General features: G+C 46.6%; 1 protein-coding gene across 13 annotated transcripts; it reads right to left on the bottom strand.

Moving 5' to 3' along the window:
* Positions 1 to 2,212: 2,212 nt before the first annotated feature.
* On the bottom strand, positions 2,213 to 21,539 carry ACCS (1-aminocyclopropane-1-carboxylate synthase homolog (inactive)). Of its 13 annotated transcripts, none has more exons than XM_054524461.1 (16): positions 20,789 to 21,273; positions 19,585 to 19,872; positions 16,221 to 16,280; positions 14,026 to 14,096; positions 12,523 to 12,592; positions 11,630 to 11,696; positions 9,848 to 9,945; positions 9,302 to 9,379; positions 8,447 to 8,547; positions 7,720 to 7,809; positions 6,280 to 6,325; positions 6,025 to 6,166; positions 4,048 to 4,190; positions 3,781 to 3,934; positions 3,570 to 3,663; positions 3,108 to 3,190 (listed from the first exon to the last, which is right to left on the bottom strand). In XM_054524461.1, exons 2-16 carry the CDS (start codon positions 19,870 to 19,872, stop codon positions 3,142 to 3,144), a joined length of 1,551 nt encoding a protein of 516 aa, XP_054380436.1. In that variant the 5' UTR covers positions 20,789 to 21,273; the 3' UTR covers positions 3,108 to 3,141. The 13 variants fall into 13 exon arrangements, with proteins under 13 accessions (XP_054380437.1, XP_054380436.1, XP_054380434.1 ...); XM_054524459.1 differs by having other exon boundaries at positions 3,108 to 3,411; XM_054524460.2 differs by lacking the exon at positions 20,789 to 21,273 and adding an exon at positions 20,204 to 20,768 and having other exon boundaries at positions 3,108 to 3,411.
* Positions 21,540 to 26,980: the final 5,441 nt, after the last annotated feature.

Consider the following 26,980-nt stretch of genomic DNA (forward strand, 5'->3'; position numbering starts at 1 on the left):
GACTCTGTCTAAAAAAAAAAAAAAAAAAAAAAAAATTAGCCAGATGTGGTGGCACCTGTTAGTCCCAGCTACTCAGGAGGCTGAGGCTGGAGACTCACTTGAACCCAGGAGACGGAGGTTGCAGTAAGCCAGGATTATACCATTGCACTCCAGCCTGAACAGCAAGAGCAAAGCTCCATCTCAAAAAAAAAAAAAAAACACACACAATTTTCACGAGCACATGCATTAGCTGGAACAAAACAAAGGAATGATTAGGCATGGGACTGAGTGACAACTATGATGCTGGCTTTCATCTTGAAGCATTTGCCAAAACAATGATCTTGAGCTTCTATTTTCCCAATATCCTGGAGGCTGACTAAAGATGAGAAATCTAATAGGAAACTCTTCTCCAATAAAGCCAGGACTCCAAAAAGCTAACTCCGCAAAATAAGGCTAAACAAGAATCACATCCTTTCCTCCCTCTTCAGCAGACTGCAAGGAAAGCTGTCTCAAACCTTGGTGTTAAAGGAGGAAAGTTAACCTGAGAAGTTGTAACCAAAAGCTGGCTCTTGCCAGACTAGATTTCCAGGCCAAACTCACAGCAACTGATGGCCAAAAAAAAAAAAAAAAAAAAAAAAGCTAAATATTTAGTTTGAAGACTGGCATTGCCTCTAGTTGCCTGGAAGAAATAAACACACAAAAAAACTCTCTTGAGGAATCTGTCTTCATCTAAGACTTCAAAGAATTCCAACAAATAAATTTCCCCCAAAAATGTACAGCTCACCATAAAAAAATCACTAAACTCAAAAAGAATGAAGGCATGAGACAGAATAGCAGAAACAAACCAGCAAAGATTTCAGACACTGGAATACGGGAAATAGATACATACAATAATACATACATAGAAAGATGCATAGAGGTATATAAAAATAATTGGCCAGGTATGGTGATTCCCACCTGTAATCCCAGCACTTTGGGAGTCTGAGGCAGGTGGACCACTTAAGGCCAGGAGTTTGAGACCAGCCTGGCCAACATGGCAAAACCTCATCTCTACTAAAAATGCCAAAAATTAGCCAGGCATGGTGGTGCACACCTGTAATCCTACCTACTTTAGAGGCTGAGGCAGAAGAATCGCTTGAACCTGGGAGACAGAGGTTGTACTGAGCTGAGATCATGCCACTGCACTCCAGCACTCCAGCCTGGGTGACAGAGTGAGACTCTGTCTCAAAAAATAAAATTATTATTATTATTATGCTTATTATATCTTAAAAATTAAAAACAAGCTTAAGGTATAAAGAATAACTTTTAGAACTTCTACTAATAAAAATATATTTGCTTAAATTTAAAACTCAAATAGATTAAAGCAGATTAGATCCAGCTAAAGAAAGAATTATTAAACTGAAAAATAGATCAAAACAAATTACCCTGAATGTAGCACAGAAAGATGAGAAAGAAAATATGAAAAAGAGATTAGGAGACATGAAGACAGAGCAAGTTGATCTATATCATATATTTAATAGGAATTCCAGAGGGAGAGAAGAGGGAGAATGAGGCAGAAGAAATATTTGATGAGAACTTTCCAGAGCTGCTGAAAGAATCCACAGATGCAAGAATCTCAATACCCAAAATAAGATCAGTAAAAAGAAACCATCGAGATATATAATAGTAACACTGTATGACATCAATGATCAGAGTATGTTTTAAAGGCGTTGAGACAGAGGAAACAGATCACCTTTGAAGAAGCCACAGACTGACAGCTGACTACTTGACAGGGACAATGGAAGTCAGAAAATAACTATTAACCTGGAATCCTATACCCAGTGAAATTCTTTCAAAAATAGAGCAGGCCAGGTGAGGCAGCTCATGCCCGTAATCCCAGCACTTTGGGAGGCCAAGGCAGGTGGATCACTTGAGGTCAGGAGTTCCGAGACCAGCCTGGCCAACATGGTGAAACCCTGTCTCTACTAAAAATGCAAATTAGCTAGGTGTGGTGGCCCATGCCTGTAATTCCAGCTACTTGGGAGGCTGAGGCACGAGAATCACTTGAACATGTGAGGCGGAGGTTGCAGTGAACAAAGATCACACCATTGCACTCCAGCCTGAGCAACAGAGTGAGACTCTGTCTCAATAAAATAACATAAAATAAAATAAAATGATATAAAATAAAATAACATAAAATAACATAAATAAAATAAAATAAATAGAATAGAATAGAATAAAAAATAAAATAAAATAAAATAAAAACAGCAAAATACAGACAAGCAGAAACTGAGGGTTCATCATCAGCAGACCCTCACCAAAGGACACTGAAGTGCTATACTCCAGGCAAAAGAAAAGTGATCTCAAAAAGAAGTCTTGGGCCAGGCGTGGTGGCTCACGCCTGTAATTCCAACACTTCAGGAGGCCAAGGCGGGTGGATCACCTGAGGTCAGGAGTTCAAGACCAGCCTGGCCAACATGGCAAAATCCCATCTCTACTAAAAATACAAAAATCAGCTGGGCTTGGTGGCGGGCACCTGTAATCCCAGCTACTCGGGAGGCGGAAGCAGGAGAATCACTTGAACCCAGGAGGTGGAGGTTGCAGTGAGCCGAGATTGCGCCACTGCTCCAGCCTGGGCGACAAAGTGAGACTCCATCTCAAAAAAAAACAGAAAGAAGGAAAGCATCGGCTTCCAAGCAGGAGTATCAGCACCTGGGAAGGCTCCTCAGCACACAGCTTTATGGTCAGATCTAGAAGCTCATTTAGCCTCTGAATTAACGCACCCCTGAAAATGGGGTAGGCGGCCCTCATCTGCATCCTTACAGTAGAAAAGCCAGCCTTGGTTAGCTTGGCCTCATAGCAGCCTCAGTTCAGGGTTCCAGCCCCAAATCTTCCCCCAACAACCATCACTAGGTCACTCTGCTTTGGGGACATCAGTGAAGGCAGCTCTTTCAAAGGGAGAGGGAGAAGGAGCTTCCTGGAGATTGAGGGACCACTTCAGCTCCCATAAAGATGCCTCTCCTGACTTCCACCATAGAGTCCTGTTCACCTCGTCCCAATCAGAAGACGGTCCCACGATCCCAGTGTGCTGTTGAGTCCAACTGTCTTAAGTGTGGGGAGAACAATCTGAACAAACAACATTCATTCCATTCTCCTCGGAGTTCGAAATTTATCACTTTTTTTTTATTTTTCTGCAAACTCTCCTGTATGTGCTGTTCCTTTGACTCGTTTCCTTGGTGACAAAGAAAGAGGAATGACGGTGATATCAGAAAGAAGGTACAAGTTGTTTGTTTTCTTTTCACATCCTCAGGGGGGCTGAGGCTCTGGTTAGAAGCAGTCACGACTCCTCCATTCTAAATAACTCACAATGGAGACATATGGACTCTCCTAGTTTTGTTTAATAGGAGAGAGGGAGGGCCCAGGCTGAACCACAGCTTAAGGTGTTTCCCACTGCTACAGCAAAAGACAAGAAACAGTTCTTCAGGCACAAAGCCAAGTTAGATACCTTCCTGGCAAATGGCACATCCACAGTCAGTCTTCTGCAGCCCCAGAACGCCCCAGGTCCACAGTGGCTGCTGGGCCCTCCGGCCACGAGACAATGACCAGCTCACCTGTGTTGGTCACTTGGCTCCTGGCTCTGAGAGGGACGGGGGTCTTCTGCCACTTGGGATTTGCCTGCAAGCACCTGCCGGACCCTCTGCATCCCTGGGAAGGGGAAGTGAGGGGCCAGTTGGCACTGATGGCCAGGTAGGTAGGGACAAACAAGCAGAGGTCAGAGTGAAGGCTGCAGTTAGGACTGGGCTGGAAAGGCAGGCTGCTCACCCAGGCAAAGCCGGTGGGCCTGGTCTGAGAAGACAAAGCGAAACCAACCAGGCTCTTTACACTCGAAGGCCTTGCCAAAGGACAGCAGCACCTTGTTGTCCAAAAAGCGGCGCCAGAGCAGCATTTCCTCCTCAAAGGTGCCCTTGGGCAGGTACTGAGAGGGTGGAAGGGGCTCAGGACATAGCTGAGACCCCTCACCCAACTGCCCCTCACCTGCTGGAGGGAGACCTGAAACTCCCTCCCAGCCCGCATCTCCACCAGCATTACCTTTCTCAAGTCAACCCAGATGAAGAAGCCAGCCCCACGACTCAAGAAGGGGATCCCCAACGCCCTGAGCTCTTCTGAGACATAGGTGTGGGCAGCCTTGAGCCGGGCATGGTTTTCCGGCAGGTACACCTGGTTGATCCAGTCTGTTTGGGTGAAAGAGAGGCCAGAAGATCAATCTCCCATCAAACTTCTACTTGGTCCCACTAGTCTAAAGGCTGTAAAGAAAAAGGCCACAAGCTGCCAGGATGCTGTTGAGTCCCTCCTCTAGCTGGCTGCTGTGGTGGGGAGGATTATGAAGGGGAGGTCAAAAAGGGATGGAAATTCAGTGTTCAATGTAAAGCACCTTAAACCCAGACACTCAGCCCTGACAGCTCCAGGTCCCACACCCCCTCAGCGCAAAGTCCCCCAGGATAAAGAATCGAACCCAATGTTTATCTAGTTCTAAAGTTCCAGAGTGACGCTTTGTAGTCCCACAGACCAAGGTTCAGATCCCAGTGTGGCCAACGACAAGGGGTGGGTCCTTGGGCAACTTCACCTCTCTGATCCTCATTGTTTGTACTGACTTTTTGTTGTTGTCATACAGTTCTATGAATTCTAATACATGTGTACATTTATGTAACCACCACCATAGTCAGGATTGTGAACAGTTCCACCATCCTAAAGAACACCTGATAATGTTTATAGTCACATCAGCCCCTTCCCTGCAAGCACAGATCTGTTCTCCATCACTACAGTTTTGCCTTTTCCAGAATGTCATCGAATTGGAATTATACAGCATGTAATCTTTTGAGGCTAGCTGCTTTCACTCAGCAGGATTCCTTTGAAATTATCCCATACTGCCACGGATTTTATTGCAGAGTAGTGTTCCATTGAGTGATGGGCCACAGTTTGTGCATCCACACATCTGTGGAAGGACATTTCGGTTGTTTCCAGTTATGGGTGATTATAAATAAAGCAGCAGTTATGGGTGACAATGAATAAAGCAGAGATTTTTGGGTGACCATCAAGGTCAATATCTAGAAGTAGGATTGTTGAATCACTTGGCAAGCGTATGTTTAACTTTGTAAGAAACTGCTGAATTCTTTTCCAAAGTGGCTGAACTACTTACACTCCTACCAGCAGTGTATGAGACTTCCAGCTGCTTCTTATCTTTGTCAACACTTGATGTTGTCACTATTTTTAAAACTTTTAGCTACTATAGTGAGTGGGGTAGTATCTGGTCCTCATTTTCCTCATCTATAAAATAATATGGAAAATATAAGAATTCTTGCTTCCTAGGATTCTGGAGAGAATGAGATGATACAGCAGGTGCATTTGCTAGGCTCAGTAAATGGTGGCATTTAAAGGTAACCTTTGCTATTTAAACTCACTGTTTGAATCTAGGAACATAATAGATTCACAGCAAGAGAGATACTTCCTTTAAAACAATTTTCCTTAGAAGCTTCTGCTGTTTTTTGTTGTTGTTAAAGACAGGGTCTTACTCTGTCACCTGAGCTGGAGTGTAGTGGTATGATGAAGGCTCACTGTAGCCTCAACCTCACAGGTTCAAGTGATCCTCCCACCTCAGCCTCCCAAAGTGCTGAAATTACAGGCATGAACCTCCATGCTCGACCCTGCTCTGTTTTTTAGGTGCTCACAGCTAATCATAATGAATTCACATTAATTAAGTGCCTATTATATGCCAGGCACTATTCTAATTGAACTACAAATCATACTAACCTGTTACAGGACAGGTACCATTATGATCCCTGTTTTACAGACGAGGAAACTGAGGCTCATACAGATAAAGAGGTGAAGCAAAGTGCCACATGGCCAGGAAGTGACCAAACAGGGTATGGACCTAGTCGGGGCTCAGAGCTGGCACTCTCAAACCCTACCCTAAATTATTCTCATAGGAGAAGTATCTATGATTCCTGGCTGTTCCCAGGCTGCCTCCAACCCTCCTCCCATTTTCAGTCACCAGGCCCAGGCAGTCACCACGGTCCCGGAGCAGCTGTGCCATCTGGTACTGGACCAAGCCACTGAGGCCATGGTAGCGGCAGAGGGAAGCCACGGCAGTGGCCACATCCTGGTTTTCTGTGTACAGCGTGCCAAAGCGGAGCCCAGACATCCCGAAGTCCTGCAGGAAGAAGCACCCTAGGCAGTGGCCAGCCCTCCATAGAGGAAGCTGGTTCCACCCACCTCTCTGCCCTCCCACCCTCCTGACACCCCCAAGGCCTGCCAGGAACTCACCTTGCTGGTTGCCCACATCACATGGGTCCTCTGGGGGTCAGGCAGCCTGCAGAGAGCACAGCATGGGAACAGAGGCAACACAGAACTATGGGAACCCACATGTGTTTGGTTGAACAAATGAAGAGATGGGTGGTTGAATCTAGTTTTGGTTCCGGGACAAGCCCTGGTTTCATGTCTTTGAACCACCCATTCCCATGCATCCTTTAGAGCAGGGGTTAGCAAATGACAGCCCGCGGGCCAAACCTAGCCTGCTGCCTGTTTTTTGTAAATAAAGTTTAATCAGAACACAGCCATGATCTAGAGCCTAGCTCAAATGTCACTCATCAAAGAGACTTTCCCTAACCACTCCCCCTGGGACCAGGCCAATCAGGTACCCTAAACAGATCCTCTCACAGCTCCCTGGACTCTCCCTTTTAGCATTCATGATGGCCATAATCCAATGGCTGGATGTGCATTTAGCTGCTAAAATGGTTTTTCTGGCTAGAAATCAAAGTTCCACACAGGAAGGGTCTATGTCTTTCTTGTTCACTGTTGTATCTCCAGCACTTAGCACAGTGCCTGCCATGAAATCAATGCTCAATAATTTTTTTTTAATGACTAACCAAGGATCATGGACAATCACTTTTTTCTGTGCCTCAGTTTCCTAATCCAAAAAATAGATGAGAGTCACAATCCATGCTCCATCAACTCCTCCAGGCTTTGTGAGGAGAAGAAGAGAAGGCTAATGGAAAGGACTTGGCAGGGCTGAAGGTTCTGAACAAACAGCAGGAACTGTTAGAACCCCTGAAGGTGAGATTCACAGACTGCACACATGATCTGGTCCCCACTTTCTTTTTCTTTCCCGTAGAAACAGAGTCTCACTGTGTTGCCCAGGACGGTCTCAAACTCCTGGGCTCGTGCAATCCTCCCACCTTGGCCTCCCAAAGTGCTGGGATTACATGCATGGGCCAGTGTGCCTTGAGGATGATCTGCTCCAAGTGTTCCCAAAGGTATTTTGGCCACAAATGCTTTGCTCACAGTAAACCTAATGAAAAAGCCCAACATTTAAATATCCAGCAGTGTTTGGCACACGTAAGGGGCTCCAGAGGTGCTGAGTGAATGAGAGCATGAATGAGTAAATGAATGAATGAATAAAACTGGAGCGACTCTGGAGGCAAAGGAAACAGCAAAGAGGCCAATTTCCCATCCACTCAGCCCTAACTTAAGGGATCCTGAGACCTCTTCTTGGAGTTCTCAGAAATTCCACAGAATAACTTGAAAATCACTAATCTAGCCCAACCCTCCCTGCTTCTCATTAGGAGATCTGAGGACCAGTGGGACCAGCTGGGTGGAAATGGAATTGCTCTGGGCAGGCCATGCCCTGTGGGCTGAGCCAGAAAGTGGCCAGGGCTCTGTGGGATAATAGGGGCTGGGGGAGTTAGCTGTGTCAGGGAGCCTCACCTTTCCAGGCTTAGGACACTGTGGTACCCAACAGACTCCTCAAACACGGACAGCATGTAGACCTCATCCACAATCACATGCAGCCTGTGCCTGGAGTGAGGCAGGGGTGAGGAGGAGAGACTTAGTGTGTAGGGCAAATGCGTCCCACAGGGTGGGGAGGCAATACATCAGAAATCCAGAGGGGCCGGAGTCTAGCCCAGGGTTACCAAACTTGTTTTTCAAAGAACACCATTCTTTCGTCTGTTTTTTTCAAACAGAAAGCCACACATACAGAGCCGGTGACAGAGGAGCTTTTGAAGCACTGTAGGGGAGAAAAGGAGCTCCCGGGCACCTCCATGGAGGGGCAGGGTCATGCACAAGGGCTCGAGTCAGAGAGACGCAGGTTCAAGTCTGGCTCCACCCCTCACTTAACCACTCTAAGGCTCAGTGAGCTGGATGTGATAACAGCATCAGGGTTGTTGTGAGGATTGCATGAGGCACATAAAGCGCTAAGCATGGTGCCTGGCCCCTAGAGTGTACGATAATTGATAGCTATTGTTATAAAGAGCCAAAGAGAAAGAGGAATGGCATCCCACAAATCCCTGCTTCCCCACTCCACTGCCACGGGAGGGCCCAAGCAAGTAGCAGCCCACAGTGGGGTGAAGAGAGTAGAAACACCTGCACCAAACGCACATTGGAACCCCAGGCTGCCCAGATGCTCTGTTGGGGTGAGTGTGGGGTGCCTCACCTCTTGGCAAATACCAGGTACTCCTGCAGCTCTTCCAGGGAGTAGATGTCACCCAGAGGGTTCTGGGGGTTGATGAGGATGAGGCCTTTGACCTTTATACCCTGAAACCATCCGTTAGGGCAGGAGACCCTCAGCTCTTCCCCAAGGCCAGAGCCACACAGTCAAAGGGGGCTGATCACTGGAAGGCTCCCAGGGAGATTTGAGGGGGACATGTTCATAACACAACATGAAGCAAACAAGTGGAACACAGAATTACATCTGCAGCATCAGATAAAAGCAAAGGACAAGGCCCAGAAATATGCCCAAATGCCAGTAGGTTATCTTTGTTGGTAGAATCTTGGGTGGGCCTTTTGCACTTTCAAAATTCCTACAGTGAGCATGTATAGCTTTCATGACTGAAGTAAAAAAAATTAAGTAGATTTTTGAAAAGTAGGCTGGAAAGGAACCACTGGAATACTGGTCTCTGCTCTTCTTTGGGAGTCCTCAGGTCCCCTCACAGTGAGCAAGACTGCCCCCTCAAACTACCAGGGAGACTTGTTAAACCACAGACTCCTACACTCCACACTTGACCCACTGAATTATAATCAGATGGATCAGGGATGGGGGTATCTTTAGTGACGCTCCCTGGTTGATTCTCTGTGAACTGAGGTCTGAGAGTCTGTTTTGAAAGGGAAGACCCTCCCTGGGCAGGGTTCTGCCTAACTCCCAGAATAATTCTGTGCTACCACCCTACCTGTCTGTCCCCATCACCGGGTACCAACCCTATTCCCGGGAGGAGATTAGCCATAAGAAGAGGGTCCAGGCCCTGCTCCGACCCACCCACACCCAGCCTTGGGTTTGATTTGATCCCCAGACCTCGGAGTGAGCTTCTCGCAGGGCCATCTCCAGCTTCTCCACTGTGAGCTGGAAGGGGCGTGTGTCTAGCCCAGTGACCTGAAAAAGACCCATTAGAGCCACCAGCCACATTCAGTGACCACTGCCCCGCAAAACACACATGAACTCTCAGACCTCTCCTCCCCTGTAATCCCCAGCCTCCTCAGAAGAGTCTCTGGAAAAGCAGGTGGGGTCCCCTCCCTCTTACTGCCATCCACCCCCACCCCATCACATCAGGGACCCCCTCAACACTCTCAGGTGTCATGCTTAGATCTGCCCTGCTCTGTTCCTACCTCGCTGTTTCTAGGTCTGGCTCTTGGCTTCTACATCAACCCCAGGGATCTCAGAGACTGGAACTTTGGAGCCACCGGGGAACCCAGGCACAGGCAGCCATGTGGCAACAGAAGGCTCCATTCCCTACTCATCACAACCCCAGAGCCCTCAGCATGGACCACCCTCAAATTCAGACTCAGGAAACTCTTGACCACAGGCAGGCCCAGGTTCCACCTGGGAAGTCAAGACTCTTACCTCACTGTCCAGGTAGACATAGGCCAGCCGGACGTTGCCATAGAGACACATGTGCTGTGTGATGGCGCCATAGTAAGGGGTGGGGATCAGGAAAGCCTCTGGGGGCAGGAATGGGCGAGGGCCTGTCACTTTCTGGCCAGAACACCCCAGACCTTCTGTCTACTGTCCCCAGTCCCTCTCCAAGCCTTTAACTTCCTTGGGGACCGTTTGGGGCATGCTTGCACTCTTAACTCCCAAAACACTTTGAAAAGCTTGGATCCACTGAGATCAGCCCGATATGGTTTGGCTGTGCCCCACCCAAATCTCATCTTGAATTATAGCTCCCATAATTCCCATGTGTCATAGGAGGGATCTGGAGGCAAGTAATTGAGTAACAGGGGCAGGTCTTTCCTGTGCTGTTCTGTTGATAGGGAATTAAGTCTCACGAGATCTGATGGTTTTACAGAGGGGAGTTCCCCTATACCACCTCTCGGGCCTGCTGCCATATAAGATGTGACTTTGCTCCTCATTCGCCTTCCACCATGATTGTGAGGCCTCCTCAGCCATGTGGAACTGTGAATCCATTAAACCTCCTTCCTTTATAAATTACCCAGTCTCAGGTATGTCTTTATTAGTAGCATGAGAACAGACTAACACAGCCCCCTTTCTAATTATTAACAGCTAACATTTGCTAAGCATTTACGATGTGATGGGAAATGCACTGAACATTCGTTTCTATTTTATCTCATTTGCTCCTGACAATCAGTCTCCGAAGTAGGTACTATTTATTATATCCTAACTTTATAGATGGGGAAACTGAAGCTTAGAGGGTTCCTGTTATTGATTGTTCTGGAACGGGCAGGAAATTCCCTATTATATCCTTACAATGAATCTCTCTTTCATGGTTCAAATACTGGTTACTACCTCTCTTTGTGTGACTTTGACAAGTTAACCTCCTGTGTCTTAGTCTCCTCATATGTAAAATGGAGATAACCATAGAACCGACCTTATTGAAGTATTGTGAGGATTAAATGAAATACTCTGCATAAAGCCTTAGGCTAATCCCTGGAACACAGTACGTGGTCAATAAATGTTATTAATATTCTCATTATTAATTAAGTTACCATGAACAGGTCTCTTTTCCTTGCAACCAATAACCCCTGACCACAACTGATTCTTAAAACAGCAGGCTTTTGCAGCAGGCAATGCTGGCTGGCTGCCCACTCAACAGCCATTCCAATTTCCTTCCATGCTAAGAGAGCACTAGTTTTTTCAGGTAAGACCAGCAAGATGTCTAAGGAAAGTGGGCCTTCCCCTGTCCCTGGGGGACAAACCACATCTGGTTTAAGGCAACCTTGATTTTCTTAGTCCCCTTTGCCAGGGACCATTTTGGAAACAGGTATATGAGCCAATTCTGGTCAGGAAGATAGAATGGGGTCTCTTCTGGGAAACAGCATCCCCATCCCCATCTCCTGATAAAAAAGAGACAGGCACGGCACGATCACATCCCTTTCTTCCTGCTCTAAGACACACTGTCACGTGAGGACGCAACAGCCACCTTATGAGCATGAAGCAGCCAATGTCATGGCAGAGAGAAAGCCCAGGACCCTGACATCACACTAACCTCCCCTGGAACTGCTGGCCCCCGGGTGCTTTGTCAAGCCATTTATTCAAGCCCCCTGCAGTCTAGTATATTCTATTGTGCCTGAAAGCATACTATTGCAGCCCTTGAGGCCAGGAAACTGGGAACCCTGCAAGCACAATGAGGCTCACAGTGCGGGGCAGGCCACAGAGCTCACTTACCCCCGGCTTCACACAGCACCGTGGCCAGAGCAGAGAAGAGCGAGGCACCACCATTCAGGACAACCACCTAAGGGCGACATATCCAAGGGATGAAGATGAACCAGTTCCAGGAATGCGCACGGACCCGCAGCCTCCCAGGACAGCACAGAGTGAGCACCAGGCCCTGCCTTGGTGCCACCTGGGGCTCTGTCACAACAAAGCCACTAGACTGACAGCCAAGCTCATCCGTGTGGACCCTGCTCCAGATCATCTGAGCCAGGAAGAGGGGGCTGGTCACTTAGAGGGTCTCGCCTGAAGGTGTGGAGGCAGAAGGCAAACAGAACAACACGGGGTGGAAATTATACCCAAACTCTAAACATCGAGGAGGGAGAAGGTATTCCTAATTCTACTTTGAAACAAATCAAAACTATGTGAAGGGCAGATCTCAACCCCAGGTTACCCTCAGGCCAGCCAAAAGATGAGGAATGGAGGCCAGGCTCAGTGGCTCAGGCCTGTAATCCCAGCACTTTGGGAGGCCAAGGCGGGCAGATCACCTGAGGTCAGTAGTTCGAGACCAGCCTGAACAACATGGTAAAATCCCATCTCTACTAAAAATACAAAAATTAGCCAGGCGTGGTGGTGCACGCCTGTAATCCCACCTACTCGGGAGGCTGAGGCAGGAGAATCACTTAAACACAAGAGGCAGAGGTTGCAGTAAGCCAAGATCGCACCACTACATTCCAGTCTGGGCGACAGAGCAAGAGTCTCTCTGAAAAAAAAAAAAAAAACAGGAAGGAAGGAAGGAAGGAGAGAAAGAGAGAGAGGGAGAAAGAAAGGAAGAAAGGAAGAAAGAAAGAAAGAGATGGAGAGGGGAGGCAGGAGAACAGGAAGGAGCAGTGGAGGGGGCTACTCACATTCTCTGGTCTAAGGGGTACTGGGCTCTTGCAGTAGAAAGACAGGAACTTGGCCACTTCCTCCCGGAGGCTGAAGATAAGACAAATAGGCAGTGCTTGCCAGATGGTCCCCAACCCATAGTGCATCCCGAAGCTCCTCTGGTGAATCCTCAGGCAGCTGTCATCACTCTTCCCTAATTTCCCACGATGGGGTGTGGGTGTATCTGTCTCCACTCCTTAGCACCCACCTTCCCCTCCCCACTACCCACATGCATTGCAGAGGACACCCCATCCCACCTAATCAGGAGACTTCAGGGATTATCAAAATTGAACTCAGGAAACTGAAGTCCCCTCTGTAAAACCATCAGATCTCGTGAGACTTAATTCCCTATCAACAGAACAGCACAGGAAAGACCTGCCCCTGTTACTCAATTACTTGCCTCCAGATCCCTCCTATGACACATGGGAATTATGGGAGCTATAATTCAAGATGAGATTTGGGTGGGGCACAGCCAAACCATATCAGGGGCTGATCTCAGTGGATCCAAGCTTTTCAAAGTGTTTTGGGAGTTAAGAGTGCAAGCATGCCCCAAACGGTCCCCAAGGAAGTTAAAGGCTTGGAGAGGGACTGGGGACAGTAGACAGAGGGTCTGGGGTGTTCTGGCCAGAAACACTCTCCATGGAGATCTAGCTAATTATACTAATAAACATTATTACTACAACAATAACTATTAGCACCATTATTGTCGCTCATATTTTTTGAGAATTTACCTTATACAAATGTTATTTAGAAAATTTTTATTTACTCTTCATAATAATCCTATGATGTGGCTACTACTATCATTATTATTATTATTCCCATTGCACAGGCAAAGAAACAAAATCTAAGATTTAAAGGAATTAAGTCACTTGCTGGTAAGAGGCAAAGTCCACACTCAAGCCCAGTGGTCTGACTCCAGGGCCCACCACCCTGATTACTACACTAGAAGAACACATGCTTTACAATCAGACTTGGGATGAAGTCCTGCTCAGCTGCTGAGCCCTTAGAACACCGTCCACAAGCAAGTGTTCAATAAGCACAAGCTATTAGTGTTATTTACCACCTCCCCTCTTAGCATTAGGAAAAGGCCCCAGCCAGCTCCCCGAACAGCAATTCTGGCTTCCCTAAAGCTACCATCAAAGCAAGGACAAAGACTCCTCACCTGAAGGCCCTCCCCATGCTTTAAACCCAGGTTCCCAGAAACCAGATTAGAGAGCTCCTGTGCTGAGGTGGGACTGGCAGGAGACCCCATAGTCGCCAGGTCTCCAGGACTAGGCCCTCAGTCTGCCGCTACTGATGTTCGGGGCCAGGTCATTCTTCGTTGTGGGGGCTGTCCTGTGCATTGTAGAACTTTAGCAGCGTCCCTGACCGCTACACACCAAATGCCAGGAGCACCTGACTTCCCAGTTGTAACAACCAAAAATGTCTCCCAACGTTGCCACACATCCCTAGGGGGACAAACTTACCCTATGGCAACTACTTACAACAGATGTCCCCTCCAGTCAGCATACTGCAGCAGGGATGGCTCCACCCTCTGCATGTCGCTCTGACTCAGCTGGGGACAGAGAGGGAAGAGCATGGCTGAGGGCCAGCACTGCTACCCGCATCCACAGCACAGGGCAGGTAAAGCTGAACACTTGTTGTGCTCATCAGAGAAACTGTGAGAGGGGCAGAGAGTGACCGCTTTCTCATACCCATGTTGCAAGTGAGGAAGCTGAGGTCCAAAAAAGTGAGGTCACTCAGCCAAGGTCACAGAGCTAGCAAGTGGCAGAGCTGAGACAAAAACCCAAAATTTTTGACTCCTAGTCTGGCATTCTTTATACAACACTGCCACCTAAAAAAATTGGAGGGGTGGATTTGCAAAAGTAGTAACGGAAGACCACACTGATCAGCATCTCCATGGGGTGATAGAAGATACTGAGAGCTAGAACCTCAGTCTTGGCTCCAACTTCTAGAGGGACTTAGGCCACTGTCTTCCTCTAAACTCAGCTCGACCTCACACTTTAAAAAACACAGCAGTTTCTAGACCACCCACTCCATGACCAGTGCTAGGTTAGAAACTCCTAGTATTGTAGGTCCTTTGTCAAAGAAGGGCCAATGCAGGGGCCTTACGCACTGGGGCCAAAAGGAAGAAAGGGAATCAGCCACTTCTACATAACTGGGTCCAGCCTTTGCCCTCTCTCCCTTCCTCCCTTAGAGCCACACTGTCCAACATGGTAGCCACTGGCCACATGTGGCTAATGAGCATTTGAAATGTGGTTCACCTGAATTAAGACACACTGGATTTTGAAAACTTGGTAGGAAAAAAGTATGTAAAATATATCACTAATAATTTTTGTACTGATGACATGCTAAAATGGTCATATTTTGAATATATTGGGCTAAATAAAATATATTATTAAAATTAATTTTTACCTGGCATCTTTTTATTTTTTAATAGAAAATTTAAATTGGTATATGTGGCTCACCTTTTACTTCAGTGCTTAGCTGCCTTAGAAGGAGGAGCTGGCTTTAGGTAAAACAGGCCTTTAAAATCTATTCCCTGGCCAGGCGCAGTGGCTCACGCCTGTAATCCCAGCACTTTGAGAGGCCAAGGAGGGCAAATCATGAGGTCAGGAGTTTGAGACCAGCCTGGCCAAAATCATGAAACCCTGTCTCTACTAAAAATACAAAAATTAGCTGGGCGTGGTGGTGTGTGCCTGTAATCCCAGCTACTCAGGAGGCTGTGGCAGAAGAATTGCTTGAACCTGGGAGAAGGGGATTGTAGTGAGCTGAGATCACGCCACTACACTCCAGCCTGGGCAACAGAGCGAGACTCCATCTCAAATAAATAAATAAATAAAATCTATTCCCGATAACCCCTTCCCCTTGGGGCTGAGATTTCTCACCTTTGGAAATACATTCCTTTGGGTTAAGGATTGCTGTCTCTACAAACCCAAACTCTGCCACTGCCGCCTTGGGAGACACATTTATTAGACATTGTCAGTGGTTTGCTAAGATGGCTCACCCCAGCTCAAGAAATCGGATTATAAAATTTTCAGAAATGTTGCAAGCTCTGTTAAAAACAGCCACTTTTAAAAAGCAAATTAATATAAACTGACAATGAAATAAATTATCTTACAAACAAAGGTGATAAGCACTCAAACATCACTCCTTCCTGATGTGCTAGTACATTTTACTATCTATGCTTTTGAGGTCAGTTCTGTCTACATGTCTATATGGTGAAAATATTACATAAGTGTGCCTGTGCAGCTCTCTTCCAACTCTGCCTGCAGTGATATCACATGAGGAGCTTGAAATCAGCCATGGTGGGGGTATTTACACTATGGAAATTGGCAAAGCTACACATCAGGGCTTTTTTTGTCCCCCTGAAGAGCTAATTGCTAAATACCTACACCACAAAGCACTGAGTGTTTCTCTCTGAGATCAGGGGACCCAACACAGCAGGAGGGACTGAGTGAAATAAGAGTCTACAGAGATGAAGAAATAGGACGAGAGTGGGGAAGTAACTCACCTAAGATCACAGAGAAAACTGTCCCAAGGTAGGCCTGGAACCCGGGTCTCCTGATTCCCAGGCCAGGGCCACTGAGCCAAGCAGCAGGCTCCTGTTGGGAAAGCGTTCCAGGGAAGACAGCTCTTTGGAGCTGGTGATGCCCCCCAGAGGGGCCCTAGGACTTACCCGCCAGGACAGCAGGTCAAAGCAGAGTTTGTTCTCACTGGTGCCCAGGTTAATGATGCCCTGGAGATGAGAGGTACAGAGACAGAGTTAGCATGGCAGGGAGGTGCCAGTGAAAGGCCCCAGGAGCCCTTGGAGGCAGCAAAGTGGGAGCTCTTACAACCCCACCCTTTCAACCACCCCTCCTTGCCTTTGCTCAAGGTGTGCCTTCTGCTCAGCTGCCTGATCCCATCTTCCCATTTCTAAAGCTCTGTTCAAATGCCATGTCCTCCAGGAAGTCCCCCCATAACCCCACCTGGAAGGGATATATTCTTCTAGACCCCATAGCTCTTGATCTGTCCCCTTTAGAGAACTGGTCAGTTTCCACCCCAGGTCACAGGGACTGAGGTACACACTGTATCTCCCCTACTGAGGGTAAGCTCCCTGAAGGATAAATAGATGTGTGCTGAAGACACCACTGTTTCTCTCGAGGGGCTTAGTGGAACTCAATACACATTTACGGAATGAAAGAATAGAGATGGTATATTGGCAGTCTGGCATGAACAGAAGCAAAGGTGGATGTAGATCAAGAAGAGGTTCCTTTGCCAGTGCAAATACTCCCCCAGGAGACCCTGCAACATCACACAATACCTTGATCCCCACCCCACAGGCATTTATTGTCATAGGAGAGGCAGGCAGGCATAACCCAAGCTCTCCCTTACAGAGTCCCCAGGGAGACTCGGTGCAGGTCTCACGCACAGCTAACTGCTGACCCCTGAGTTACTGCAGGGGGAGTGAAGCAAGGAAGATGAAAAAGTAAAACCTGAATGAGCTCAGGCTATGACAAAATAAAGGGCAGCGCTCCTTCACGACCTGGGAAGCAAGCTGGGAAGCTCCTCCAAACAGAGCCAATCTGTCCACACATACTGGCAGCTCTACCTTCAAAACACATGCACAGTCCAACCATGTCACCCTCCACTGCTGGGACCCTGGTATGAGCCACCATCATTTCTTGTCTATATTATTACAACAGCTTCCCTCCCCTCTCTCTGTGCACTCTCTTACCTGCCAAGTCAAATCTCTATACAGCAGTCCAAGTCATCTTTCAAAACCCAAAATCAGACCACACTGCTCCTCCTTTGAATACTTCCTATTCCACTTTGTCCAAAATCAGAAGGCTCACCAGGTTCTGTGGGGCCCTACAGGATCTATCACCTCCACCACTCCATCACCTTTCTGACCCCATCGCCTGCCCATCTTGTTTTGGGCTTTATTCCAGCTCCAGTAGCCCCTCTGCTGTCCCTTGAACTCGTCAAGCACGATCCAACCCTGGAGGCTTTGCACTGGCTGTTTGCTCTGCTGGGAATGCTCTTCCCCTAGATAACTGCATGGCTTACTCCCTGTGAGGGCAGCCTCTAAGGTCCCTGCCTACTGGTATGCACACCCCTTGAGTATGGGCTGGGCCTAGCAACGTGCTTCTAATTAACAGAATAGGCAGATGTGATGGGATGTCACTTCCAAAGTTAGGTTATAAAGAGTCTGTGGCTTCCATCTGGGGTACCCATGACCTCTCATTCTCTCTTGAATCACTTGTCCTGAGAGAAGCCAGCTACCACGCCATGAGGCAATTCTGTGAAGAAGCCCATGTGGAGAAGGACTGAAGCCTGCCAATAAGCATAAGAGGGTCATTGGAAGTAGAGCCTCCCACCCAATCCCTTGGCCCCAAGTCAACCTTTCAGATGAGACCACAGCCCCAGCTTCATGGCACCTTCACAAAAGATCTTGAGGCTGGGCGTGGTGGCTTGGCTGGGCACAGTGGCTTGGTCGGGCACGGTGGCTCATGCCTGTAATCCCAGCACTTTGGGAGGCTGAGGCAGGTGGATCATCTGAGGTCAGGAGTTCGAGACCAACCTGGCCAACATGGCAAAACCCTGTCTCTACTAAAAATACAAAAAATTAGCTGGGCATGGCGGCACACGCCTGTAATCCCAGCTACTCAGGAAGCTGAGGCAGAATCGCTTGAACCCAGAAGGCAGAGGTTGCGGTGATCCGAGATCATGCCACTGCACTCCATGGGTGTCACAGCGAGACTCCGTCACAAAAAAAAAAAAAAGAAAAAAAAAGATCTTGAGCCTGAGGCATCCACCAGGATTCCTGAACTCCAAAAATTGTGAACTGTTGTTTTAACTTGCTAGATTTGAGGTCATTTGTTGTGCAACAATAGATACAATCCCTCACTTTTTCCAGGTTTCTGCTCAAATGTTCATCTTATTAAAATAGCCTTCTGTGACCTCCTTCTACTAAATAGCAACATCCCCAGCCCACCCATCATTCTCTGGTTTATTTTTCTCCATAGTACTTACCACCATATAGTATATATGTATTTTCTCTGTTCATTCACTGTTTGTCTCCCTAACTAGAATATGAGCTGTATGAGGATAAGAACTTTGTTTCTGTTCACATCTACATGGTAGATGCTCAACAAATAAAGTTTATTAAAGGGTTATTTGTAACAGCTTTCTGACTTCTGAAGGCATTATGAGAATAACTTATATTTGGGACAGAAAATAATAATAGCAGCTATCATTTTTTGAGTAGCACTGTGCTAAAAACTTCATATACTTGCTCTCATTTAATCTTGACTCTTCTACACAACAGGTATTATTATCCCATTTTATTTTTGTTTGTTTGTTGTTATTTTGAGATAGGGTCTCACGCCGTTGCCCAGGCTAGAATGCAGTGGCATGATCTTGGCTCACTAGTCTCAACCTCCCAGGTTCAAGCAGTTCTTCCACCTCAGCCTCCCCAGTAGCTGGGACCACAGGTGCATGCCACCACACCCTGCTAATTTTTTTATTTTTACTTTTTTGTAGTGATGGAGTCCTGCTATGTTGCCCAGGCTGGTCTCAAACTCCTGGCCTCAAGTGTTCCCTCTGCCTCAGCCTCCCAAAGTGCTGGGATTACAGGCATGAACCACCATGCTTGGCCTTATTATCTCATTTTAGAGATAACATAAGATTCAAGGAAGTTAAGTAACTAGCTCAGCAACACACAACCTGTAAGTAAAACAGTTGTGACCTGAACCTTAGTTCTGCCCTAGCTCTAAAGTTGGATAGTCGACAGGTCGTGGGTCAGAATCCATAGAACATCATATGGTTCTTGAATTCCTCCCTCAGAAATCAAGGTCCCCTATATTCTAAATGGACCATTTCCTGATCCAGGCAGTACACTGGGTCCTCTTTAAGCTATATCAGAAGCCCTCTTGGAGGTCTGAGGACCATAACTCCAACCTCATAAGAGCTGGCTGGAAGCTGCCTTATTGGTCAAGGTAGGGTACCCCACCCTGCAGTTCCCTCTTGGGTCCCAGTGGGAGGGGAGCTTCACTCACACTGGGGTTCTTGTCCTCATCATATTCATCCATGTGGTAGGTCCTGTAGCCCTCCTCAGCTGAATCCCAGAACCATTTAATCATTCTTCCTCTAGAGGACAGGTAGGAGGTATCAGAGGAGATCGTGGCAGGATCACCCACTCCACAGAGCTCTGGCAGCTTCTGGTCCAGTTTTCTGGAGCATTCTCCTTCCAGATCATCCCCATGGCTACTGCCCAGGTCCTGCGTGCAGGTGGGGCCCAGACAGGTGGTGGGAGCCCTGAAGTCCTTTTGAGGAAGGGTGAACATCTGCAAAAATACAAAATGCACAGGACTGCTCAAGGGATTTCCATAGCACCAAGCATCAGAAAGGAGTTGGAGTCATGGGAGTCCCCTTTCTCTTATCTGCCCCTTCCTTTAGGTTTATGCACTCATCACTTCCTGTGTCCCTTAGCTGTAACCATATGTGCAATGACTTCAACAAGAAAAATCTGTTAAGGACCTAGTATGTGCCAGGGACTGCACTTGCCACATTGATGTGACTTTAATGAATTGCTGCTTTAGCGTGTTCTACTTCTGCAAAAGTTTTTCACTCTCCAGCCTAAGGGGTCATCAACATTCTTTTTCCATCCTTGCTCACCTCAATTACCAAATGCCAGGTTAAAATTTCCTGAGTTAAAGCAGAGCATTGCCTGGGAGTCTTGTGGTGTAAAGGGTAGGATGAGATTATGTGGTGTTCTCAGGCAGATGGCGGGTGGGAACTGAGGGAAGGGAGGAATGGGAGCCTCCACAAGTGCAAGCACCCCAGGCAGAGCTCCAGGGCCTGCCTCTTCAGTCCTGAAGAAACGAGGTGTGGACACCAAGGAGAGGGTGGTCTACTCCTGCCCGCGGGTGTGAACTCCTTCACTTCTCTAAGCCAGTTTAGTTTCCTCATCTGCACAGTGGATATAACAGTAACCACCTCGGGGTGGCCGTGAAGGCATAAATATATATGTTAGTGACAATAAAGTACTTAGAACAAATCCTGGCTGATGACCAAAGTTCAATAAAATATGAGTCATTATAGCGTAACTCCTTGCCAATTTTCCCAGTCCTGATGCACAACACAAGCTCTGATACACTGGGCGCACCAGAAACTCAGCGGGTACCCGCAGTTAAATTTCCCTCCGCAAAGTCTTCTCAGGGGTACTCTTTAAATTGGCTGGGCTCTCCCAAGAGCGCTCACCTCCAGCTCTCCCGACAGCCCAGGTCCGAGGAAGGGCAGCACAGTGGGCGGAAGCCGGGCTGGGTGCAAAGCCTGGGGTCGGGGGGCGGCGGGGTTCGAGCCTCCAGGCGTCCAGCGGGACGGCGGCGAATCCACAGCCAGATACCTGCACCCGATGAGGCCTTGGAATCCCGCAAGTGGGGCGGCTACCGCGCACGAAGAACCGAAACGGCCTTCTACAGGACGGAGGACGTCTCGCGAGAGAGGGCTCCAGGTTTCCAGGCAGAGGAAGTGTGATCGGCGCCAAGGGATTCGAGATGGAAGGGCAGAGGTTTCTGCAAAGTGCACAGAGGGAGGCCTGAACGGCTTCCTCCTCTGCAAAGTAGTGGATCCCACCTACTTGGCGGAGCTGGAGGAGGCGGTGCTGGCACTTGGTGGGCGCCCATCACGTGTAGGTTTCCTCCGCCCGGAAACGCCCTGCGGCGACTTACGCGGTGGTGAGGACAGCGCCGCCCTGTGCTCAGCGCGCCTGGACTAGGAGAGTGAGGGCGGTCCGCCCCGGGCCGTGCTTCGCGGCCTGTTCAGGGCGCAGTTCGTCCCTTCGCCACTCAGGCGCGGGCCTTCTCGGCGGGGACTACGCTTTAAGGGTGGCACACGAGGTAGCGCCGCGGGACCAGGAAAAGGGAAAGGGGCGTAACGCCGTTTCCCACCTCCACTCTGGGTGGCCTGCGCGTGCTGGGCCGCCGCCGGGCCGGGTCAGCCACCTCCTTCTGCCTCCTGGCCTTGGTTCTCCAGTTTTCAAAGGAGGTTAGAACCACAGAAATTTCTTGGCAAAGTATGCTTGGCTGCGGCCCACACAAAGGGCTTTTTAGATTCGGGTGTGAGCATCCTTATGGCCTTTCATCGCAGTTTGTCATTTCTGCCCCTTTCATTTGTAGGGGATTTTCTGTAGCCCTCATAGGTTCTTAGTTGGGGGAGACTCCTGTTACAAAAGACAAATTAACAAGAGAAAAACAAACAGAAATTTACTGACATGTATATTTCATTTATACATGAGAAATCCGGAGGGAATTTTTTGAGTCGTTCTGGAAGAGGTGACTTTGAATTCCAGTTTTTATAGCATCTTCAACAAAGAACAGTAATTTTTTTAAGTTACAAGACAAAGAAATAGGACTTTGAGTCTCTCCAGGAATCAACTTGTGAGAAGGCAAAACAAAAAAAAAAGACAAAGGCCAGTTAGTCAAGCTTGTTAATGTAAATTCCTCTGGTACCATCTCCAGGCCATAGGGGTCTAAAGTTGTCTTTGTTCTCCTAGGGAGACAGAGGGACAGGATACCTTTTGTCTTTGTAAACCTATGTCCTACTTTTAGGCAAATAGGGCCAGGGTAGAGAGCGTTCCTGAATGTGCTGCTGCTTGTCTTTAGCACAATCCTTCATGTTTTGGGGAGGCATGTCCTGGTCTCCCACATGTGCCTGCAGTATTTGTTGAACTCTGGCTAGGCGTGGTGGCCCACGCCTGTAATGCCAACACTTTGAGAGGACAAGGTGGGAGCATCCCTTGAACCCAGGAGTTTGAAACCAGCCTGGGCAACATAGAGAGACCGTGTCTCTACCAAAAAAAGGTTTTTATGTTTTTGTTTTTTTGAGACGGAGTCTTGCTCTGTCTTCCAGGCTGGAGTGCAGTGGCACAATCTCTGCTCACTGCAACCTCCGCCTCCCGGGTTCAAGCAATTCTTCTGTCTCAGCCTCCCCAGTAGCTGGGACTATAGGTGCGCACCACCACGCCTGGCTAATTTTTGCATTTTAGGTAGAGATGGAGTTTCACCATATTGGCCAGGCTGGTCTTGAACTCCTGACCTCGTGATCCACCTACCTCGGCCTCCCAAAGTGCTGGGATGGCAGGCGTGAGCCACCGCACTCAGCCAAAATGTTTTTGTAAATTAGCCAGACTTGATGACATGTGCCTGTTGTTTCAGCTACTTGGGAGGCTGAGGTGGGAGGATCACTTGAGCCCAGAAGGTAGAGGCTGCAGTGAATATGATTGTGCCACTGCACTCCCACCTGGGTGTTTGCGAGACTCTGTCTAAAAAAAAAAAATTACATACATATATATATGTATGTATACACACACACACACATATAATTTCAAAAGTATTTTTCAAACTCTGCCCTAAGCTCTACATATTCTGGCAATGGGTACAGTGGGCATCCAGGTCCCAGGTAGAGCTGCAATCTCTGAGGTGCCTTGAATGGGAAAGTCTTCTTTCCCCATGAAAGGAAATAAGCAGAATCTCTCAATACAGGTATGGCTGGGAAGACATGGCTGTCTTCTGGCCATTCCACTTCTTGTCTTCACTTTTACCTTGCCACTAGCTAACACTGTGACCTTGAGCAACTCTCATGACTTTTTTGGCCCTTACTGTTTTCTTCTGTAAGATAAGGAAGCCATTATTTTCCTCTATTTAAATCTTAATTCTATGTAATTCACATCTCAGTGAATTCCTGTTATGTGCCAGGTCTCTGTAAAGTGCGAGGATACGGTGATGAGCAAGACAAACCAAAGCCTGCATGATTGATTGGGAAGGCCAACTTACAATGTGGGGACTATTTTAAAAACACTATTTACTGGGTACCATGGAAGCATACAGCGGGGGGATTTAACCCCACGAAACAACAAACACAGGCATTTGTCCTACGTGGAAGACATACACACACATTACATTAAATGTGAATTGACTAAAGATCAATTAAAAGATCATCAGACTGGACAAAACAGCAAGAATCAAGCATATGGTGTGTGCAGGAGACACACTTTAAATACAAAAACAAATGGTCAAAGGTAAAAATGTGACCAAAAAACAAGCAAATAATCATAAAAAAAGCTGATGTGTTCATATTGGTATCTGATAGGCTTCAAGACAAAAATAATTAAAAATAAAATGGGGCATTTTAGAATAAAATGATTAATTTATCAGGATGACAATCTTAAAAGTCTATGCTCGTAATAACAAAGCTTCAAAATACGTGAAGCAGAAACTGACAGAACGAAAACGAGAAAAGACAAGTTCATAATAATTGGAAAATTTTATACCACTCTCTCGGTGATAGAATAAATGGATCAGAAGACACTAAGGATCAGAACTTTTGGACATTATACAAAAATTTAATCTAATTGACATTTATAGAACACCATCCCCAATACCACAGAATATACTTCTTTTCAAGTGCAAATGAAACATTAAGATAGACCACATGCTGTAAACAAATCTGGCCATAAACTGTCTTAATAAGTTTCAAAGGATTGAAACCATAGAGTACATTCTCTAGTCACAATGAAATTAAAGTAGAAATCATTAACAAAGAAATCTGAACAGTCCCCACATATTTGGAAACTAAGTTACATATGCTGAGCAAACCATTGATTTAAAAAAAGAAATCACAAGGGAAATTAGAAAATATTTTGAATGATTAAAAACCAGCAGATCAAAGTTTATGGAATGTAGCTAAAATAATGCTAAGTGAGAAATGAATAGCTTGTAATGCATATATTTGAAACCAACTTAAAACAAATGATCTAAGCTTCCACATTAAGAAGCTAGAAAAAAAGAGCAAATTAAACCCAAAGTAAATAGAAAGAAATAAAGATAAGAGCAGAAATGAAGGCGAAACAAGAGAAAAATCAATGAAACCGAAAGTTGGTTCTTTGAAAAGTTCCATACAGTTGATAAACAGTTAGATTGACTGAAACTCATTTTTTTTTGCAGAATTTTGCTTCTTAGTTCAGCTAAAACTGGGTTCTTGTCACACACAAGGAAGGATTAGGAACATGGACACATTGAAGGGTGAGGGGAACGGAATTTACTGGGCGAAAAGGAAAAAAGAAAAATACTGTCAGCAGAGCGATAGGGGGTCCTGCTAACAGGCCCCCAACTCACACATTGAATCCCAGGCCACCACACAGGAATTGAAGAGGCCAGGCTCCTCCCGGCTGAGCATGGCCACAGCTTCCCTTGGCTCCATCTTGTTCTCTCAGTGCACAGCTGGGTTGGAGATTCTCCGGAGACCCTCCCCGTAATCTCCCTCCTGCATGTATCAATTTCAGTATCAGGAAAGGAAAAGGAGATACCACTAACGATCCTAAATATATTAAAAGGATAACAGAATATTTATAACCAATTTTAAGTCAATAATTAAACTTAGATGAAATAGACAAACTTTGTTGAAAGGCACAAATAACCAAATCTGATACAAGAAATAGAAAACTTGAACTGTCTCAGAAATTGAATTTATAAGTAAAAGCCGTCCCACAAAAAAAAAAAAAAAAAAAAAAAAAAAAAAAAAAAGCCTCCAGGCCCTTATGGTTTTACAGCTGAATTCAACCAAGTATTTAAAGGTTGAAGAAGTTTTTAGACACAAACTTCTAGAAAATTCAGGAAGGAACAGTTTCCCAAACATCTATGAAACCAGTATTAATCATGATACTGAAACTAACAATGCATTACAAAAAAAAAATTATAGAATGATGTCCCTCTTGAATGTAAAATCCTTAAAATAGCAAACCAAACCCAATGGTATATAAAAGGACAATGCATCATGACCAAATGGGGTTTATTGCAGCAATGTGAAGTTGCTTTAACATTAAGAAATCAATGTAATTTACCACATTGGTAAGAGAAAAATCATATCTCTACAGATGTAGATGAAAAACATCTAACAACATTGAACCCTCATACATGGTAAAATCCCAGCAAACTAGTAATAGAAGGAAACTTTATTAGATAAGGGGCAGAATGAAAAATACAGTAACGTCATACTCAAGAGCAGAAGATTGCACTCAATGCTGCTAAGACTGAGAACAAGGCAAGCTGTCCTCTCAACCACTTTTATTCAACATTATACTAGAGGTTTTTTAAAAAGAGCTATATCAGTCAGGAGCGGTGGCTCAGCTTGTAATCCCAGCATTTTGGGAGGCCGAGGCAGGCGGATCACTTGAGGTCAGGAGTTTGAGACAAGCCTGGCCAACACAGTAAAACCCTGTCTCTACTAAAGATATAAAAATTAGCTGGGCGAGGTGGCACGTGCCTGTAGTCACAGCTGCTACAGGCAGGAGAATCGCTGAACCAGCGGCAGAGGTTGCAGTGAGATTGCACCGCTGCACTCCAACCTGGGCGACAGAGTGAGACTGTCTCAACAACAACAACAACAACAAAACACACACACACACACACACAAGAAAACTGACGAGAATAAACAAATGTGGATTCGGAGCAAGTACGGCCACAAACCCAAGTGACTAAGGCCACCAGTTGGTACTGTGAACTCTTTCTTCATCCATAAAATGGTGGTAGCCCCTTTTCTGCCCACTTCACAGTATCGGCGCTCTGACATGCAAGGTCTTTGCAGAGAAACTGTTTCTCTGATGTTTGATTTGAACAGCTGAAAACATTAGAAATGGAAATGGACAACCCCAGATGCTAGGAACTGAATGTGTATCCCCAACATTCATATTTGAAATCCTAACCCCCAAGGTGATGGTATTAGAAGGTGAGCCCTTTGAAAGGTGATTCGGTCATGAAGGCAGAGGAAGACCTCTCACCCCTTCTGCCACGTGAGATGACACTGGGAAGATGGGACCCTCAACAGATGCCAAATCTCCCAGGGCCTTGAACTTGGCCTTTCCAGCCTCCAGAACTGTGAGAAAGATTTGTTTCTAAGCCATCCGCTTTGTGATATTTTCATATTATAAAGCAGCTAAGACATCAAGCTTGTCAGATTTTTTTTTTCTTTTTTGTAGAGACAGGGTCTTACTCTATCACCAGGCTGGAGTACAGTGGCACGATATGGTTCACTGCAGGCTTGGCCTCCTGGACTTAAGCGAGCCTCCCACCTCAGCCTCCTGAATAGCTGGGACTAGAGGCACACATCACCACACCCAGCTAATTTTATTTTTTGTAGAGACAGGGTCTCGGTTGCCCAGGCTGGTCTCGAACACCTGGCCTCAAGCCATTCTCTGGCCTCAGCCTCCAAAAGTGCTGGGATTACAGGCATGAGCCACCATACCCAGCAAGAGATTTTAAAAGCCTTTTGGGAAGGTAAAATTGGAATAAACTCTAGTATTTGGAAGCAGGAATACCTGCAATTGTACTCCCACCTGCCTCTTAGCAGGTCATGTGGAAGGGGATGTGATTTCATAAGAATCTTATAGAACATTGC

The sequence above is a fragment of the Pongo abelii genome, chromosome 9 (assembly GCF_028885655.2).
Source record: "Pongo abelii isolate AG06213 chromosome 9, NHGRI_mPonAbe1-v2.0_pri, whole genome shotgun sequence".
In the NCBI taxonomy this organism is placed as follows: domain Eukaryota; kingdom Metazoa; phylum Chordata; class Mammalia; order Primates; family Hominidae; genus Pongo; species Pongo abelii.

Excerpts from the sequence above, each read along its gene's own strand:
- ACCS (XM_054524459.1), bottom strand. The coding sequence starts at position 19,872 with ATGTTCACCCTTCCTCAAAAGGACTTCAGGGCTCCCACCACCTGTCTG. Across the intron at positions 12,593-14,025 it reads GACTGGAGGGGACATCTGTT|CCTCCGGGAGGAAGTGGCCA; the intron begins GTAAGTAGTTGC and ends TCTTATCTTCAG. Across the intron at positions 9,380-9,847 it reads ATGTCTACCTGGACAGTGAG|GTCACTGGGCTAGACACACG; the intron begins GTAAGAGTCTTG and ends GGTCTTTTTCAG.